The sequence below is a fragment of the Ascaphus truei genome, chromosome 10 (genome assembly GCF_040206685.1).
Source record: "Ascaphus truei isolate aAscTru1 chromosome 10, aAscTru1.hap1, whole genome shotgun sequence".
NCBI classification, from domain to species: domain Eukaryota; kingdom Metazoa; phylum Chordata; class Amphibia; order Anura; family Ascaphidae; genus Ascaphus; species Ascaphus truei.
Window position 1 is genome coordinate 32,842,754 of NC_134492.1, and position 17,972 is coordinate 32,860,725.

Sequence of the window (17,972 nt, forward strand, 5' to 3'; positions counted from 1 at the left end):
TATGCTTATATGTTAAACCGGATCTATAACCTATTATAAGGAAAGATATTTATGAAAGGAATTATGAAAATGTAGAGACCTTTTTGGATAGAAATTAGCAGTGGAGGTAAAAGTACAAAGAAAATGTTTGTAGGGATATGCTATAAACCACCAAATATCTGTGAAATTGAGGAAGCTAAAATATGTTTGTATATTTTGTAAATTGAGAAGGCATCAAATCTAGATCATGTTTACATAATGGGTGATTTTCATTATCTATTTTACTAGTCTATCTAATTAGACTGGGTCAATAAGATTAGCATTACAACAAAAGGATAAACGTTTTTGGGGGTGCTTAAAGATAATTACATTACTCAAATTATTGAGGAACCAACCAGGTGATGGGCAATACTGCATTTGGTAATATTAACCAATGTAGAAGTAATAACAAATATTCAAGTCAGGGAACATTTGGGTAACAGTGATCATAACATGGTCTCATTTGAAATAAATGATCGAAAAACAGATTTCTTGGGTTCAACCAAGACCTTAAACTTTAGAGAGGCAGATTTTAATAAACTGAGGAATAATCTACAAGGAATACATTGGAATTATGTTTTTGCAGGGAAAAAATGTGGAAGAAAAATGGGCAGTATTCAAAACATTGTTTGAAAAGCACACTCATCAGTGTTTACCCATGGGTAATAAATATAAAAGAAATAAGTCTAAACCAACGTGGCTAAATAAACAGGTATGGGAGGAAATGAAAAGAAGAGGCAGGCATTTAGATTCTTGAAGTTAGAAGGGACAAAGTCATCATATCAGAATTATAAGGAATGTAACAAAAGGTGCAAAAGGGCAATCAAATTAGCAAAAAATGGATACTGAAAAAAGGATTGCAATATGAAGTAAGATCAACCATGAAAAGTTTTTAAGGACCTTAATAACAAAAAAACGAGAAAAGAAAAAGATGACCCTTTCAGTGTAAGATGAGCAGGCAAATTATTGGAGATAAGGAAAAAGCAGCGATATTAAAAAAAAATTATTTGCCTCTGTGTTTACCAGAAAAGAATCAATTGCATTAGTAGGAGGAAGCCACAACCTCCATGTTAACTGAGGAAGAAGTTCATAGGCAACTTGATAAAATTAAAGTAAACAAGGCACCTTGCTCCTATGACACACATCCAAGAGTTCTCAATGAGTTAAGTTCAGTAATAGCCAAACCATTACATTTAGTATTCAGGAACTCAATTTCCACAGACTCAGTACCACAAGATTGGTGTAAAGCAAATGTGATGCCTATATTTAAAAAGGGAGCTAGATCACAACCACGGAATTACAGATCTGTAAGCTTAAAGCCTGGCATCAATAGTGGGGAAGCTACTTGAAGGTTTAATACGGCATAATACCGTTTTCAGGAATACCTAAAGCAAACCAAAATTATTAGTAATAGTCAGCATATATTTATGAAGGATAGATCATGCCAAACTAACCTTATTTGTTTTTTGAGGAGGTAAGTAGGAATTTAAACCAGAGTAATGCAGTTGATGTGGTCTACTTAGATTTTGCAAAGACTTTTAATACGGTTCCACACAAGAGGTTAGTGTACAAAATAAAGCAAATTGGACTCAGTAAAAAATATTTGAACCTGGATTGAAAACTGGTTGAAGGATAGACAACAAAGAGTTGTCATAAAAGGAACTTTTTCAGGTTGGGCTAAAGTTGTGAGTGGAGTACCTCAGGGATCGGTACTGGGACACCTGCTTTTTAACTTGTTTATTAATGACCTTGAGGTTGGCATAGAGAGCAAAGTCTCCATCTTTGCTGATGACACTACATTGTGTAAGGTAGAAAAGAAAGAAATGTGTGATGATCTAAAAAAAAAAGCCAAGGTATTGTATAAAACAAAAATAAAGTTCAATGATGATGCCTGTAGTACACCCCCCTGAATAACGGATAAGGGATTGCCAACCCATAAGCACGTGGCACAACCGTATTGGTAATCACTGCTCCATTATAATCCGACTAGTAGGCTAGGGTCCCCACAAGCAATGCCGTAAGGGACCTCACATTAAAGTGTCCAGACATATGATATCGAAATGGAGGTTTTGCAATGTGATAGTAAATAACTCACGTTAGGGTTGGTGATGTCCTTGTGGCTATCAAGCTTTCTTCCAAAGCAAGGGTTGTGCTTCTGTTTTTTCTGAGGTAAGTAACACAAAGTGACGGGGAAAAAAAGTCATTGGTACTCAGGAAACAAGGGAAATGAATGATTTCCAAGAGAGCGTGTACCCATAAAAATAAATTATTTAATGGATCATGCAAAAAACAGCTACATTACGGGGTACACAGACCCCCACCAATGCGTTTCGAGCGTAAGCGCTTTCTCAAGGTGACTGTATTAATGACCTTGAGGTTGGCATAGAGAGCAAACTCTCCATCTTTGCTGATGACACTACATTGTGTAAGGTCATAGAATCAGAGCAGGATGTAATTTATCTCCAGAAGTACTTGGATAGACTGCAAACTTGGGCAGGTAAATGGCAGATGAGGTTTAATACAGATACTGTCAATGCAAGGTTATGCAGTTGGTAAACAAGAATAAACAGGTGACGTACAATTTAAATGGGGATAAGTTAGGGGAATCAGTGATGGAAATCGATTTTGGAGTGCTTGTAGACAGCAGGCTTAGCAATAGTGCCAAAAGTTATGCAGTAGCTAAAAAGGCAAACAAGATATTATCTTACCAATTCTTGGAGTCAGGAAGGAATTTATTTTTTACCTTATGACATATCATTGGATGATATTTCACTGGGGTTTTGTGTTTGCCTTCCTCTGGATCAATATACTGTAAGTACGGATATAGAAAAAAGTATCTGTCATCTAAATTTGGCAAAGGTTGAACTTGATGGACAGATGTATTTTTTCTTGCTTCTCCCCATCACAGTGGAAACTCATGGCTCATGTATGTGAAGTATTGCAACCTTTTGAAGTAGCCACAGTGTAAATCAGTTGCAGAAATGCTACTGCGAGTCAAGTTGTATCCCTCACCAAGCTACCAAAAGGAAATCAAGAGAAGCAGAAAGATGGTTACTGGTAGGAAACTATGAGATTTGTCAGCCCTTTAACAACTTGTCTTTTGCCCATCATAAGGGTGAAAGGGACATGCCTTTTTAAATCTGAACACCATTTAGTGACAGTGTGACATGTGAAGGGATCTGGTCAGCCTTTGAGGAAATGACAAAAGATAGTGCTGGTGCTTCAGCAGCCCTCTCAGCTTTCAGCTTGGTGAGAGATTATTTTAAAGATAAAAGTAGAATTGCTATCAGGGACAGTCCTTAAATATACTTGGTTATAAAATGGACTGTGTGTAATCCTCTTTTCACTATCCGCTTTCCAGTGTCTACTCAAATAATATTTAGCACTGCTGACAGCTATGTTAGTACATTTTGCTGTTGCCAAAAAATATGAAGATGGATGAAGCACAACCTTTTTGATGAACGTACGTAGCAGAAAACAAGACTTTAAAGTGAATTCCAATTCTGGTAGGGATGCGTTTATAATTTTATGTGATGATGAGGATCATGGTGATGATGATGATGAGGATGATGATGATGATGATAACATGGACCTGACTGGCACCAGTCTTTTCTTTTTTCATAATTTTATGTTTTTCAGTTATATTATACTAGTTTCCTAATTGTTTTTATGAATGTATACTAATTTTAAGGATTATTTCATGCACAATTATGTTATTTCCGCATTTTCCTGCTTATGTTGAATATTTTCTATAACTTTTCACACATCCAAAACCAAAACTTGAAATTTGTTTAGAAACAAATCCAAAACCGACTGAGTTCTAGGAAAACTAAAACGCTAAATATTTTTAGAATAAAAACCCCAGTGTGACAGTGCCACTCTTCATTTCCAAAGGATTCAAATCAAAATGATGCATGATCATACTGTACATCCATTTGAACTGCTCTTTTTTTTATGTGTGTATACAATCATGGCGAGAAGGTCCATCCTGATGGCGGTGCACTCTTGCCCGTTCCAACTTCTGTTATCACAGTTTAAATGCTATGGTGGTTAAAGTCACTTTAACCACCACAACATCTAAACTGGGAATACGGAAGTTAGACTGGGGGAGGTCATGGGGCTTCTGCAAGCATCGGAATCTCCAGGTACCTCACGTGACGACGCATTGTCTTGACAACACATGTGAAGTCATCATGTAAGAGGCGACCTGTGGGGGAGAAGGGGGAAGGTAATAGACCCACGCAGAATCACTGCACAGCGCTCCACTGTGTTCCAAGCTGGCCATAGCGGGAGATAGGAGGAGAGGATAAGAGAAATGAGAAACAGACAGACATAAGGGGTAAAGAGATGGAGATAGATAGACATGGGGGCACTGAGGGATAGACAAACTAACATGGGGGCACGCTCAGAAAGAGAGACATGGTGAGCACAGATGGAGAGAGACATGGGGGCACAGAGGGAAACATATATGGGGGCACAGAGGGAGAGACAGGCATGGGGATACAGAAGGAGAGACAGGCATGGGACACACCTAGGGATTGACAAAAAAACATAGGGGGCAGAGAGGAAGGGACAAACAGACGTGGGGGGGGGGGCACAGAGGGAAAGAAACATGGGGGCACAGAGGCAGAGACAAAAAAAGCACCAGTTTTATCAAAGAGAAAGACTGTATTAACCCGTGTAGAATTTTGTTTGTGCGTACATACAGTGGTCTTTCTGTACGGAGCAATGTATTTATATAAAATCTCCAATAAATAATTCAGAAATAAATGTGGTAGAAATAGCACCTACTATTTTAAGTGTTAATGCCATGAATTTAGCAGTGTTCAATATCACAGGATTTAATGCACACTTAATAGCCGTTCCATTCAAACCAACTGAACCACAGTTAACGTATAACGCATGCAATACAAATTGTGTTAAAACATGCATCAGTTTACAATACGATAGGGTCGCATAATATATTGTAGTTATCCACGTAACTAATCAACCAATCAGGTTGATTTACCACCATGTGTTTCCAGCTCTTACCAAAATGTCTGATGTCATGGCTACAATATTGAGGATGGGTTGTCGAGAGACATGGATGGCTCAGAATCAATGTAGGAAATCGGGCCCTGGATTAGGCCTCAAGTTTTATTTTTTTGTGTCACTTTATTTTCTTTCTTTCTTTGAGCTGTCAAGTGGCGAAGACAAGATCATTGTCTTAACATTATTACCATTTCTGGGGTGCTTTATTATGATTAGGCACTGGAATATCAAAGTGGGCCAGTACCAGATCCATGATGCATGCGTTCATGACCACTGTTGTTACTAAAGAGTTAATATGATGGCGATTTTATGTGTGTTTGGGTGTTCTTTTTTTCAAGCAAGTCCAGGCTGTCCAATAAGGCTTTTTATATGCCAGTGATACTTCCGAATTGACTGGCTCGGCACCATGAAGTATCAAGAAAAAATAATATGCACACCAGAGGACTGTGATTGCTGTATCATCACTCTTTGGAGTTTATTGAATAGCATGTGAGTGAGTAAATACAGCAAAATGACTAATTTGCATGCTGATTTTTAATTCTGCTGAAAGAAAGCCCTCGAATTTTCCTCAAGCTACTCTGGTTGCCTCTGTATTCCTTTTTTTGAATCGGGTGAAGAGGTCCTCAGCTCTTTTTTGCGAAGAAACGACCGAAGCACATTCTTCAAAGTACAGTGTATTGAATAGGACCCTTTGACAATGTGGTTAAAATGAGCTGTGATACAGTGCTATTCTTCTTTATATTTTAACCACTAGCAGAATAATAACTATCAGTAATACCTACTCCTCTTTCTGACTGAGCCATTTCTAAAAGTTTCTGATGCCTCAAGACTTTTTACCAATGCTTCTGTGTACTTTGGAAAAGGCCTTTGTGACAAAAGCAGTGTAGGAAACAGAATCAGAACCCCTGGCTTTTGTCATTCCTGTAATGGCAGCGACACCACATGCAGTGTTTCTGTAACAAGCATGTCTGAAATAGAAATGTCAGCATCAGTGTCAGCTGCAGTGGGATCAATAATAACATGACTTGTTGCAACGGTTGAAAGCACAAATAAAGCAGGACCAGCAATGGCACTCTCAGGCTCTCCAGCCTTGGCAATGCAAATGTCCTGGGCCTGCAATTTTTATGCACCGGTAATTTTCAGCACAGGCTTTACCAAGCACTGTTTGCAATGCAAATTTGTGAACAGACGATTGGACAATAGAACAAAGCTCTCACTAGACAAGTTAACAAAGCTATAAATCAGATATGTATACAGTTGCTCTCCATTTCAAATGCATATGTTAAAGGAACAGGAACGAGTGCTGCAGGTCCCCTTGTTCCTGTATACTTCTAGATGGGCTTGAGGGTTGCCATCCACCTGAACTAGCACCGTTCCGAAATTTAGTCAGTAGATGAGTGCCCACCCGACCCTATTTCTTCTATTATGTTAAAAGACACATTCAGAGTAAACCCATAATACTCACATAACAATTTTATGAATATTGAAAAAAATAAATGGTTTCAAGTTACTGTATTGTGCGGAATAAATAGCCTAGTGGTAAGAACTTAAGAAGACTACTTTTTGAAGTGGGTGAACCTGATTAAAAAGTCCAATGTCTGCTCTCCTTATGGCCTTGGGCAACTCAGTTTATCCCCCTGTGCTTCTGACGCCAGAATTTAGATTGTAAGTTATTTGGTTAGAGTAATTGGGGCCTATGTGCTAAGCGTTGCAAAGTGAAGGTGCGGCGTAAACTTGACGCACAGGAAATCACAAATAATATTGAGCTGGTGTGTATGTACCCATTTGTTCCACAAATCCTTCATCTCATCACAGGCAGACGCAGATATTCCTAAAAATGGGGCAACTAAGAGTAATGCATAGACATTGCCTGGCGCAGGTATATTTCAGCGCGAGTTGCGACAAAACAACATCAAAATTTACCATTTGCTACATGTATGTATCAAAAATGTGTATGACGCAGCATGGATGTCTTATTATGTGGGTGAACAAAATGTATAATTTTGACAGTATGGCTAATATAAATATTACTACAGTAAACGTACATTCAGTAATGCTAGTTACAAGTCAAGAATTACAAATGATTCTGTTTTAATTGAAATTACATCAACTATGTATTCAAATAATGAACTAGGCATCATATAATGAAGTCACATAATGACCTTCATGCATTCCATGCAGTTTATGGAGGTTTATACTATTAAGTGCCAACATTTTGACGCAGAAAAAAATGTCAAATATGATCATAGTGCGGAGATCTAATTGCGCCGTCAAAATTATGTGAACAAGGCTGTGCAAATTGTCAGCGCTACATACGAAAAATATTATTAAATAAGAAACACTTTACTGCACTAAATATGTTATTATGCTAACCCTGTATGCACTTGCTACAACATTTTAAAACAAACAATTATAAATTACTGCATGCATTTTTAGCATATCATTATATATTTTTTTTAATTGGTGCAACATCTTTCTCCATTCAAAACATCCTTTGGAATGTCAGTAAACCTTGATTACAATTACTTCAATACAAGATGAAATTTGATATTGTTGTACTGTAGTTCTCCGTAAGCATTAACCTCTTCAGTGTTAAACACATCAATGGCATTTATCAATGAGCAGGCCTTTTCTAACACTGAAGGAGATGTGTTGCTGAATAAATATCAAGAGTGCCGTTTACATGAATAAATAATGCATTTTTTTTTTACATTTATATGTACATAGGAAATCATTAAAAAAATAATACATTTTGCCAAAGCACTAACAGTAAGGAGATTTGAATGAAATGTTTGTTACAGCTGTAATAAAAAAAAAGAAAAAAAGAAGAACCGTCTGTTCATACCTCAGTAGCGAACTGCTGTAACCCTCCAATATTAATTGGTCCTTCCTCCGTTGCATACAAATTGCATCCACCTACACAAAGGTCTGACGTTGGACATACCATTCCACATGTTAAGCCAAGGGGGTTATCGGAAAATATAGTTCTGGCAGCTCCGTAGTAGTTCTGCACATAAAATTAAGTCATCGTTAAAGTCCCATTACTGATAACATGGATATAAAACAGTGCTGCAAACAATCATTTTTCACAATGTGTTATGTTAGTTTTTTTTTTAAACTAGGTACTGATGCAGCCACGAGTATCCGAACACTTGCCTGAGAAAATCTGGGGTAATACCCCAGTAATGCTGCAACATTTCTGTGACATTTCTGCAGACAGACTAATGGCCCATCTGATTAACACAGCGGGGGTCCCTGGCATTCCCATTGCCCCAGATTTTCAAAGGCAAGTGTTCGGATACTAGTAGCTGCATCTGTACATTAGATATTGAACAATCTCCAGTTACCCATACAGCAAAATATACATAGGAATTAACAGAAGGATCTTGGGGGCCGATGAAAAATGTGGTAATTACAAATCACACCACCCTCCCATTGGCAGCATCAGCCTCTGTAGCTTGACACCCCGGTGAAATTGATGTACTGCTGCATGGGAAAAGTGAGCGACAGACCACAAAACATAATGCTTGTAACGTTTTTAAATATATGTATGTGCCTTCAAGGGAAACTTGTGTCGTTGAGAAGAAATGGGGTGAGGATAAGGCATGCTGGTACGGGGGAGAAGTGAGAGACATATAATAATAATAAATCAGTCAGAGCTTTTGTGATCACTCAAAAAAAAAAGTATGGTGTGTTAAAGCACATCGCACTGTACAGTACTTTATGGAATGTTCAATATTTCAATGCTGACAAAAGAAGGAAGGGTGTCAGCTGTTTGCTGCCATTAGCTGCTCTAATGCAATCTGAAACTCACCAGCCCTCTCATTCCCTCTGCCCAATGTTTCAACTTACCCTGCTTTATAGATTGTAAGCTCTTTCTAACACAACACATTGCAGGCCTATCCTACCTCCTCCTAACACAATTTTACCCTCGCCTGTAAATGTTACATATGCCCATAATCATATTATCTCTAGCTGCCTATGAAATGTCTTTAAATTGGCTGTATAACCTCTGTTCATTTAATGTAACCATGTACTGTACTGTCATCATAACTCTGTGCCCAGGACATGCTTGCAAACGAGAGGTAACTCTCAATGTATTAATTCCTGGTAAAACATTTTATAAATAGGAACATACATAGGAACATACAGGACACAACCAACAAAACAGCATTATCTTGTCTGCCAGCATTTTAAATAAGACAGAATGCTATTATGCCTTTAAAAAAAAAAAAAAAAAATTCTACAGAAATTTGGTAGCCTACACTGGTATCTACAACAATGAATAACATACAGAAATGCAAATAACTGTACAGTATATCAGATATTAAAATATTAATGCTTATTATACATTTTCAAAATCAACAACAATGTTTACATGTAACAGTATGCATATGTGTATGTTTGGTATAGCGATGCAGGAGCACCTGAAATATTAAACTTTCATGTATGTCGAGATCCTCAACTCTGTTCAATTATCCCTGTATCCCCAGTTTAAAAAGTGTTTAACTGATCCCCCAAGAGATTAGCTGCATGGTTTTGGCCGCACTCAGCAAAGCCACCCCAATTGCTTATTTGTAATCACTGCCAGCTATTCCTGGATTTTAGGAACCTGATAGATAATTAAGGGTCACATCCCATACCTAACAGGTGCTGTACAGCACCAGAGAGCTTTCTCAAGTTAGAACATGGAAGAAACCAGCAGGTGCCCTTTATTCTTACACACCTTCTCTTCATAAGAACTGTTATCTTGCAGTTAGCATAACTTTAGAATGAGATGATGCAGGCAAAAAATTGTGTTATTCTGCACATCCATCTTAACATCTGGAGTAAAACAATTACATGTTGTAGGTATAGATACTCGGCAAATATGGATCAATTTTTTGGAAACGTAAGCCCAGCCAAAACACAATCATTTACCGTTGTTCAAAAATAAATCTTTGAGATGTGCACGAGTCTGTCTCAAATTATAGTGTTTAGATTATAATGTGTATGTAGCCGTGTCCCCTCTTACCTAAGGTGCCGGGGAGGGGGACGGCTGTTGTGTATGGGAGTGGCGGACCTCCGCAGCGTACCCGGCAAGCGAGGTCCGCCATCTTGTAGTTCGCGCATGCGCAATTGCAGTTGTGCGCATGCGCAGAGGTGAGAAGATGTGGTTGCCATTTTAGGTTTGCACATGCACAGTGGAGTCTTTGCGCTTGCGCAGTCCCTATAGTTGTGGCGGCTATCTTAGGAGAGGCTCCGCAAGGGAATACATGTCCCAGGAGCCTGAGGGACATGCCGGTAGAATGTTGACACAGTTTGGCAGTTACAGCCAGTTGCTGGAAGTTGGAAGAAGGAGAGAACCGTGGAGGTAGTGTCAAGGGAGCAGTGCTCCCCTGGACTAGGACTAGGTTTGTCCCTTAGGTCCCAGCTAAGTCCTAAGTCCCCTTCTAGATTGTGACTGCTATAGGGAAGACGCTACCTTTTAGCCTTAAAAGTGTCAGGTGTAGCACCAGTGAAGAGATGCCACGTTGTGAGCTGCAGCCTGCGGTTTGGGATCAGATCACAGGCAACTCTAGACATTGGGGGGACGCCCACCAGCTGGAGCTCCCTCAAGAGGCGGATGCCTATGCGGACCAGAGAGAGAGGATTCATACAGATGTTGTGGGATCACACGGATCCTTTTTGCTCATTCAGAGGTACCTGGGTACAGGAGTGCCCAGGGAGGTAAAGTGCACCAACGGTCCACAGGGGTAGTGCTACTCCCTACACATGGGTGGGACTGACTCATTGGGGGAGGACACTAGGGGGATTGGTGCCACACACCGTAGGTACTTTGGGGGACACTCACCCTGTGTTGTTATTATTGTACTGTGTGTGTTATATTGTATGGTACCGTTATATCGTTATTCTATTGTTAGTAAACCAATTGTTATATACTGGTGTGTGTATCATTTCACTGTAAGTGGTCCTGAAAAGGGTTATCCCGCTGCGCTGTGATCCCTCTCAGGTGGAGGCGCTGCACCGAGGAGAACGACAGTTCACCCCAGGCTCCCAGCTGTGGAGGCTCGGGCCTTCTGTGAGCCACAGGTAACAGTAGCACATGTAGTGCCCTTAGACATGGGGAAAAGGGGGCTACATGTAAATCAAAACAAACTGAAATACCTAAAATTATTCAGGGGAAAATCATTTATTTTATTTTTTAAACATTTAACCCAAGTTGGTTTGGTTACTCGTACCAAAATGCGTAGGTATGAATGCTGACATAAGGATTCTCAAAAAATGACAGTCACATTTTTTCATGGACTATGTGTCTTGTGCTAAGAGAGGGCTCCACTGGGTTTCTGTGCAGTTACAGCTAGGACATAGGGCCATGAGAATGTGCAGTACTTGGTAAAGAGCTTCAGTCAGCACGGCATACTTTATTAAGCCAATTAAGAGTGGAAAAGCACAAACTAATGATCACAGATCTGAAACAGATGTCATATCCTACAGTACAACATCTATTTGACGAGAACAAAATGTATAGCCCGTGTCTAGTGAGCTATAAGTAGAGCTGGGCGAATATTTTTTACGGATTTGGATCCTCCTCAGATTGGCCGAATCCTTTGGTCCGCGGATTTCCACGACTCAGTCTCAAAAAGGGCGATCAGCCTTTTTATTATTTTTCCCTATCACTAACAATCCACATGGCGGATTAATAACACGTGGTCGGATTGTTAAAAATCCACACTCAGATTAAATCCACGGGAGAGGGATCTCTCCCCTCCCCCTGCGCAGATTAATCAGTGTGTTGATTCTTAAAAATCCATCTGGATTGTATCCAATGGGGGATTTGGATTAATCCGTACGGATTGAAACTGGAATGATCTGTCAATGGATTTTGAATGGAAAGCCCAGGATATTCCGGGAAACTGATTTTGACAGTTCTGCCCATCCATAGCTATAAACCATGCAAGTAATAAAAGCAGGAGGACTTATTTTGTTAAATTCATTCAATGAACAATAAATCCTTCGATTTTCTCCTGAGCAATGCACTATAAATATATCCAAGGCTGAAGCTGTTAAAATGCAGAGAGGCTGTATGCATGAGGTAATTAACTTTTAACATATATGTACTGTAGGTAAATAAAATGTTCACATATAAAAAAGTACATACAAAAGGCTTAATTAATTCTGAAACACATTTCAATGGAAAAAAAGGAAGTCATATTTTGCTTATTGGTGGATTAGTGAAAAACAATTACGATTTGGGGGGAGGTTGTGTTAATGAATGAAAATAAGAGAAGTGTGATCTTAACATCTGAGGAACTTTTGCTGAATAAGATACAGTTCAGTAAATTGGAGACCCGCCCAAATGCAGGTCTTCTCTTCACTACCTGAGTCCCTAGCCTGTCACCGAAATACAAGACAATGGGACCTACCGTAGATCTGTAGTTAAGTGTAGAGAAGCTGCCAATGAGTCATTGGAAGTCAAAAGTCTGAGAGAGATCTGTACTTTGTACTAAATGCATTTATTGTGACCCATCATTTTATACTGTACCTCTCTAACCTTTCATAACAATAATATTTACGAGCCAGATATACGTATATCCTAAACCTGATGAACCAGGCAATCATTAGTCTGAAGTGGAGTACAATAGCTTTTAGTGATATGTGATGAGCTATACATTTTTTGAATATGGCAAAAATACATTATGGAGAAATATGAGATTTCAATAAAGATTCCATAGTGCGGTGCTGGGGAAACATTAGCAGGTCAGAGGTCTGCATATTCAGTCCTTCAATGTGCTTTTTTTTAATCACAAGTCAAACATATATCTTTACATTTAACAAATAGCTGTAAAACATCAATAGTATAATATATTTTCCAGTTCACTACAAAAGAATTATAAATCACACAGTATATCAAACTTTACACAGGCCTTGTTCTGCAGGTTGCCCACCACTGCACTTCATCATTAATATGGGAAAGTTTACACCACAGTACCAGAGATTACAAACATTATAATAGCATCCCAACAGTAACACGTTATGTTGGCAATTCTTTTTTGATTAATATATCCTGAAGAAGGTATGTTAATATGAAACTCGGATTGTTCTACTGCAATTGTACAGCTAACAAACGGAATGCACATACTGTAGGTAAGCTTAAAAAAATAAAGCATAATAAATGGGGAAAAGTTTTTGTGCATTGTTATATTTTTATACTTGTGACAATCTAGTAACCTCCGTGAACACATTGTACTACCAAAGCAGGTGTGGAGAAAAACGAACCACTTCTGTAATTGCTAAAAAACATTAATGTTGCTTTGCCTGAACCTAGAAAAATACATGTTCAAGTCCAATTTATATATGCCTTCCTCTGGACTGTTCTCAGGCAACAGTTAAATAACTGTATAGCCTGTTCTCTTCTTCTCTTTATCAAAATGTCAATAAAGACTACTCTGGTAACCGAGACAACAGAAGCCGAGTTTTAAATAGACATCTATAATCAGAGGGAAGCAGACAGGGTTGGTATCCACATGGATCATTTAGAAGCACGGCAGTACTTGCATGCAAATCAGTACATTCTTACTTTAGAAAACACCATTAAAATATGTAGAATCGATATCCTAGCACCTAAAGAAAAATGCTTTTAGAGACCTATTTTAATTTAAAACTTGCTGAATTTGAATGTCACTTCAGAATGTGATATTAGCCTGTCTCTAATTAAAGAGCAAAGTGGAAATCACCTTGGTTTGTAATACTTTGATAAAACATTATACTTCCTAGAGTGTTTCTTTTCAACCTAAACAAATGGGACTTTCAACCCAGAAGAGATGATAACATTTTTTCTGGCCAAGATGTTTTGTTTATATAGTGGGGGGATCATGAGAGGGGAGTGAAAGTCAAATATATATATATAGTTTACAGGTATGTTTACATGGATAAAAATATATATGTACTGCACCGACACACTTTATTCGAGCAAATACCCGGTATGTACCTGGCAGATACCTGGAATGCGCCGCTCCTCACCTCTGACAAGCCCCGTTGCGTTTGCCTTCCCAGCCTGGGTTCATGCCTGGCTGACGGGCGGCTGATCTGTTAAATGATAATGATTAGGATTTAATAGGCTGCAATGCTTCGCGTGTCTACCAGATGGCATAAATTCATGAATTGTAATGCAGTATATATATATATACTGTGCAGTATTGCAGCCAGCGGGAATAAAATGCTTCAATCCCTGCTTGGAAAATACCTCAATGCACTCGGGCAGAAAACAGTCACAAACCTCAATACACCCGGGTATACCCGAATTCGTGGGACTAGCCGAGCTCGAATAAAGTGTGTCGCCAGTGTATAAGTATATTTAATTATACTAACAACTTGAATGATTGACAGTAACTTTTATACGTATCTCAATTCAAATGTATTTTATTGTCAAAATAAACTGTCAAACAGCATTCTGATTTGTGAAGTGACACCATTGTGCCGAGGATACGTTTCCTAATCTCACAATACACAGTCAGTGTATTATAAGACCAACAACAGGTAAGCTTGCTTTAAATTGCCCTAATGAAACCGTAATGTGTTCTTTGCACTGAGATCTCAACTGGACAGAGTTGAACATTAAAAGATAAAAAGATTAAAAGATAATTTTGGTGTGTTTTAAAAGCAAAAGAGTTCTTTATTGTAGCAAATTGTAGATGCAATTTAACACAACCCAGACTGTTCACTAAGGGATTTTGATGCTCTTACCAGGTCGTGAAGGCATACCACCTCGGGCCCACACTAAAATCCCTTAATGCATGCTATGTCATGTGTTACTGCTTACTTTTAATCATTTAATCTTTCTAGAAATCAGGATTACCAGATCATACACAGATAGAAAAAAATAATATTAACCCAATCAGTGCTCGATGGGCCCGCTATGCCTTTCCCTTCCACCTACTGAATAACACAAGCCCGTCTGGAAATGTGGGGTTAATTTTCTAAGTAACAATTTGTTTCACCAAACATTGCAGAATTGGTGACAGTTTTTTTCTTTACAGGAGAACAATCTGAGTGGTTTCCTAATTGATACAGTGTCGTCTTTACGAAATGTCTTTCAGCCCTACTACTTTTTCCCCCACATAATTAAAACTATGGCAACTAAAACCATCTGTCACAGCCATTCCATTACAGTGTTCAAATTGACATCTGAAGGGAACTCACTGCTACAAGTATATTAATTTAATCCCAGCATAGTCTTCTTTTAAATAAAAGTATTGCATTTAGTGTCCTAAAGCATATGGTGATTATTAAAGTAACATAAGCTAAACTAACCTCGACTTCTATACCCACTTTATCATCATTCATATCCATCCCAGAAACATAGTCCTAGTTGGACACAAGTAACTTTCCTTCTATATTTTAACGGATCAAAGAAAAGAAAACATTAGCAGATGGATGCAATCTATTTCTTTTACATTGCATGTTGCAGAAATGGGACCAAAGACTTCAGTCTTTTCAAAATGAATTCATTGATTTTTGAAAATCCAAATGAGCTCAAAAGTATACATGGCATGACACAATAACAAACAAGTGTCTCTACAAAACTAATTGATCAATCATCCTAAGCCATGCTTACGAGCAGCAACTCTTTGAAAAAGAAGTATTTGATTTGCCAGAAAACAGTATGCCGTTCTGTAACACAAGCTGAACCCTTCTTCAAAGGTTGACAGCAAATGCTCAGGATTAGATCAAACATCTCCAGCAGTGAACATCACCTGTTCTATTAGACTGGCTCAGGTACCACTCAAATGAGTAGACTGATTTGCAGTTTTTGATGCTACTAGATGTTAAAGAGCTGTAAAGACCTCAAGAGGTTCCTTGTGCTATTGCACATAATGGCAGATATGTCAAGTTTCACTGATTTCCTGTAAGTTTCACTGATTTGGAGATGGTTCCCTAGATATCTAGCCAAAATAGTCTCATAGGGGCTGTAACAGGGACTTATCCTCATTTAAGAAAAACTGCCTCTAAATCCAGCAGGGAGCTGGTTAATTGCAGCCAGGCAATTAACCAGACTCCAGCTGGCTAATAAGAACTCTAAGGAGATTTCCTTAGCACACAAGGGTGCTGAGAGAGGAGAAAGAGGACTGAGCAAAGAGACACTCCATTACACACAAGGGTGCCGACCCAGGAGAGCAGAGTGGCCTTCCTCTACAGCAACATCAACAGATAAGAGATTTTATATGAATACATGTTTGGGGTGGTAACCAGCTTAGCTAGCCACCAAGTTAGAAAGGGCTGGAGTAAATGTTTAGTCAGACTCCTGACTAGGAGTAGGGTTTTTTTGTTGTTGTTGTTGTTTTTTGTATGTTTTGCCTTGTTAAAGGAAAAAGCTCAATAAAGCCAGGATTTAATTTCACCCTAATTGGTTTGCATTAATTGTACCTCTGCACATATCTCTTACAGGGGCCTATTCTAGAAGTTTCGATAATTTAATTGCAACATTGAATGTGTTGGCATGTTCCTAGCTCACGGTATGAAATTTGTGAAAAACGTTATTCACTACCGCATTATATATACCGTTTGTTTTTTAAAAATGACACACTAGTTTGTAGTTGTTTTAAAAGGGAAATAACCTACAATACGATTTCCCACCACCAATATGGAAGAGCTGCACAGAGAGAGCAGGGAGAAACTGCACAACTCTTATTCACTGGGGGTTATGCACTAAGCAGTGATAAGTGCTTTTAAGTGAGATAAAAAGCCATTATGGCGTGATATTGCCTGCTGTGAGATTCACAAAGCAGTGATAAGTGCTTTTAAGTGGGAAAAATGCCATTATAGCACGATACTGAAGTGTTATCACTGCTTTGTGAATCTCACAACATAAATATACACAGCTATAAAGGCTTGTATCTCACTTAAAAGCACTTATCACTGCTTTGTGCATAGCACCCAGAAAACCCACTTATCACTGCTTAGTGCATGACCCCCACTGTCTTTAGTAAAAAAAAAAATAGTATATAGGATTGATGCAGGAGTCTGGAGCAGAGCCACATTCATTTCAGGTCCGGGGACCCCCTGTTTCCTGAGGTACAGGCCTCTCTGTCAGGTGCCAGTATCTCCTGCAAGTTTAAATCTCCTACGTCACGTCACTGGGACATTTAGACCTGCAGGTGATACCGACACCCCATACTGGGGCCTGTACCTTGGGAAGCAGTGGGTCCCCAGACCTGAAAGTCATGCGGTTCAGCTTCGGTGACCCCTGCTTCAGTCCCATGTAATAAAAATAAAAGCAGAGCTTCATTACCTTAGTGGCTAACCGCTAAAGTAATGAAGGTGTTAACCACCAGTACCCGGTTTGTTGGTGGTGGGGTGGGTGAAGGTTGTAATTGCCCCAGAGTGGGTGATTAGGCCTCCCCAGAGGACTGCAGGAGTTTAATCCCCACCGCCAAGGTAATTAAGGAGTTACACCTCCTGTTACCCACCAGGGAGGCCTAACTACCCACCCTGGAGCAACTACAACCTTCACCCACCCCCTCGAACACCAACAAACTAGGTACTGTTGGTTAACCCCTTCGTTACCTTAGCGATTAGCCACTAAGGTAATGAAGCTTTGCTGTTATTTTATTTTTATTACATAGGATTGAAAGTAGCAGTAGATGTAGATAGAGCACAGCCAGTGAGATCCTGCTTCTAATATCCAGAGGAAGAAAAAATGTCCAGGCAACTCCAAACTAAGAATAATTGATCAAATTTATTGCAGGCTAGAAAACAATAAAAATGGACTACATGAACGCACCTACGCGTTTCATGCAACAGCACTTTATCAAACGGAAGGGGACTGCCAGGGACCCCTGCTGTGTTAATCCGATGGGCCATTAGTCTGTCTGCAGAAATGTCACAGCATGTACCCAGCATGTACCTGGGTCATCTTGGTGATTGCCCCAGATTTTCCAAGG

General features: G+C 39.1%; 1 protein-coding gene across 1 annotated transcript in view; it reads right to left on the bottom strand.

The window, feature by feature from the left end:
- DPYD (dihydropyrimidine dehydrogenase) overlaps positions 1 to 17,972 on the bottom strand; it is a 755,572-nt gene that overhangs the window by 514,073 nt on the left and 223,527 nt on the right. The window contains 1 exon segment of the mRNA XM_075616482.1: positions 7,895 to 8,056. Within this exon segment, the coding sequence (XP_075472597.1) occupies positions 7,895 to 8,056 (162 nt within the window).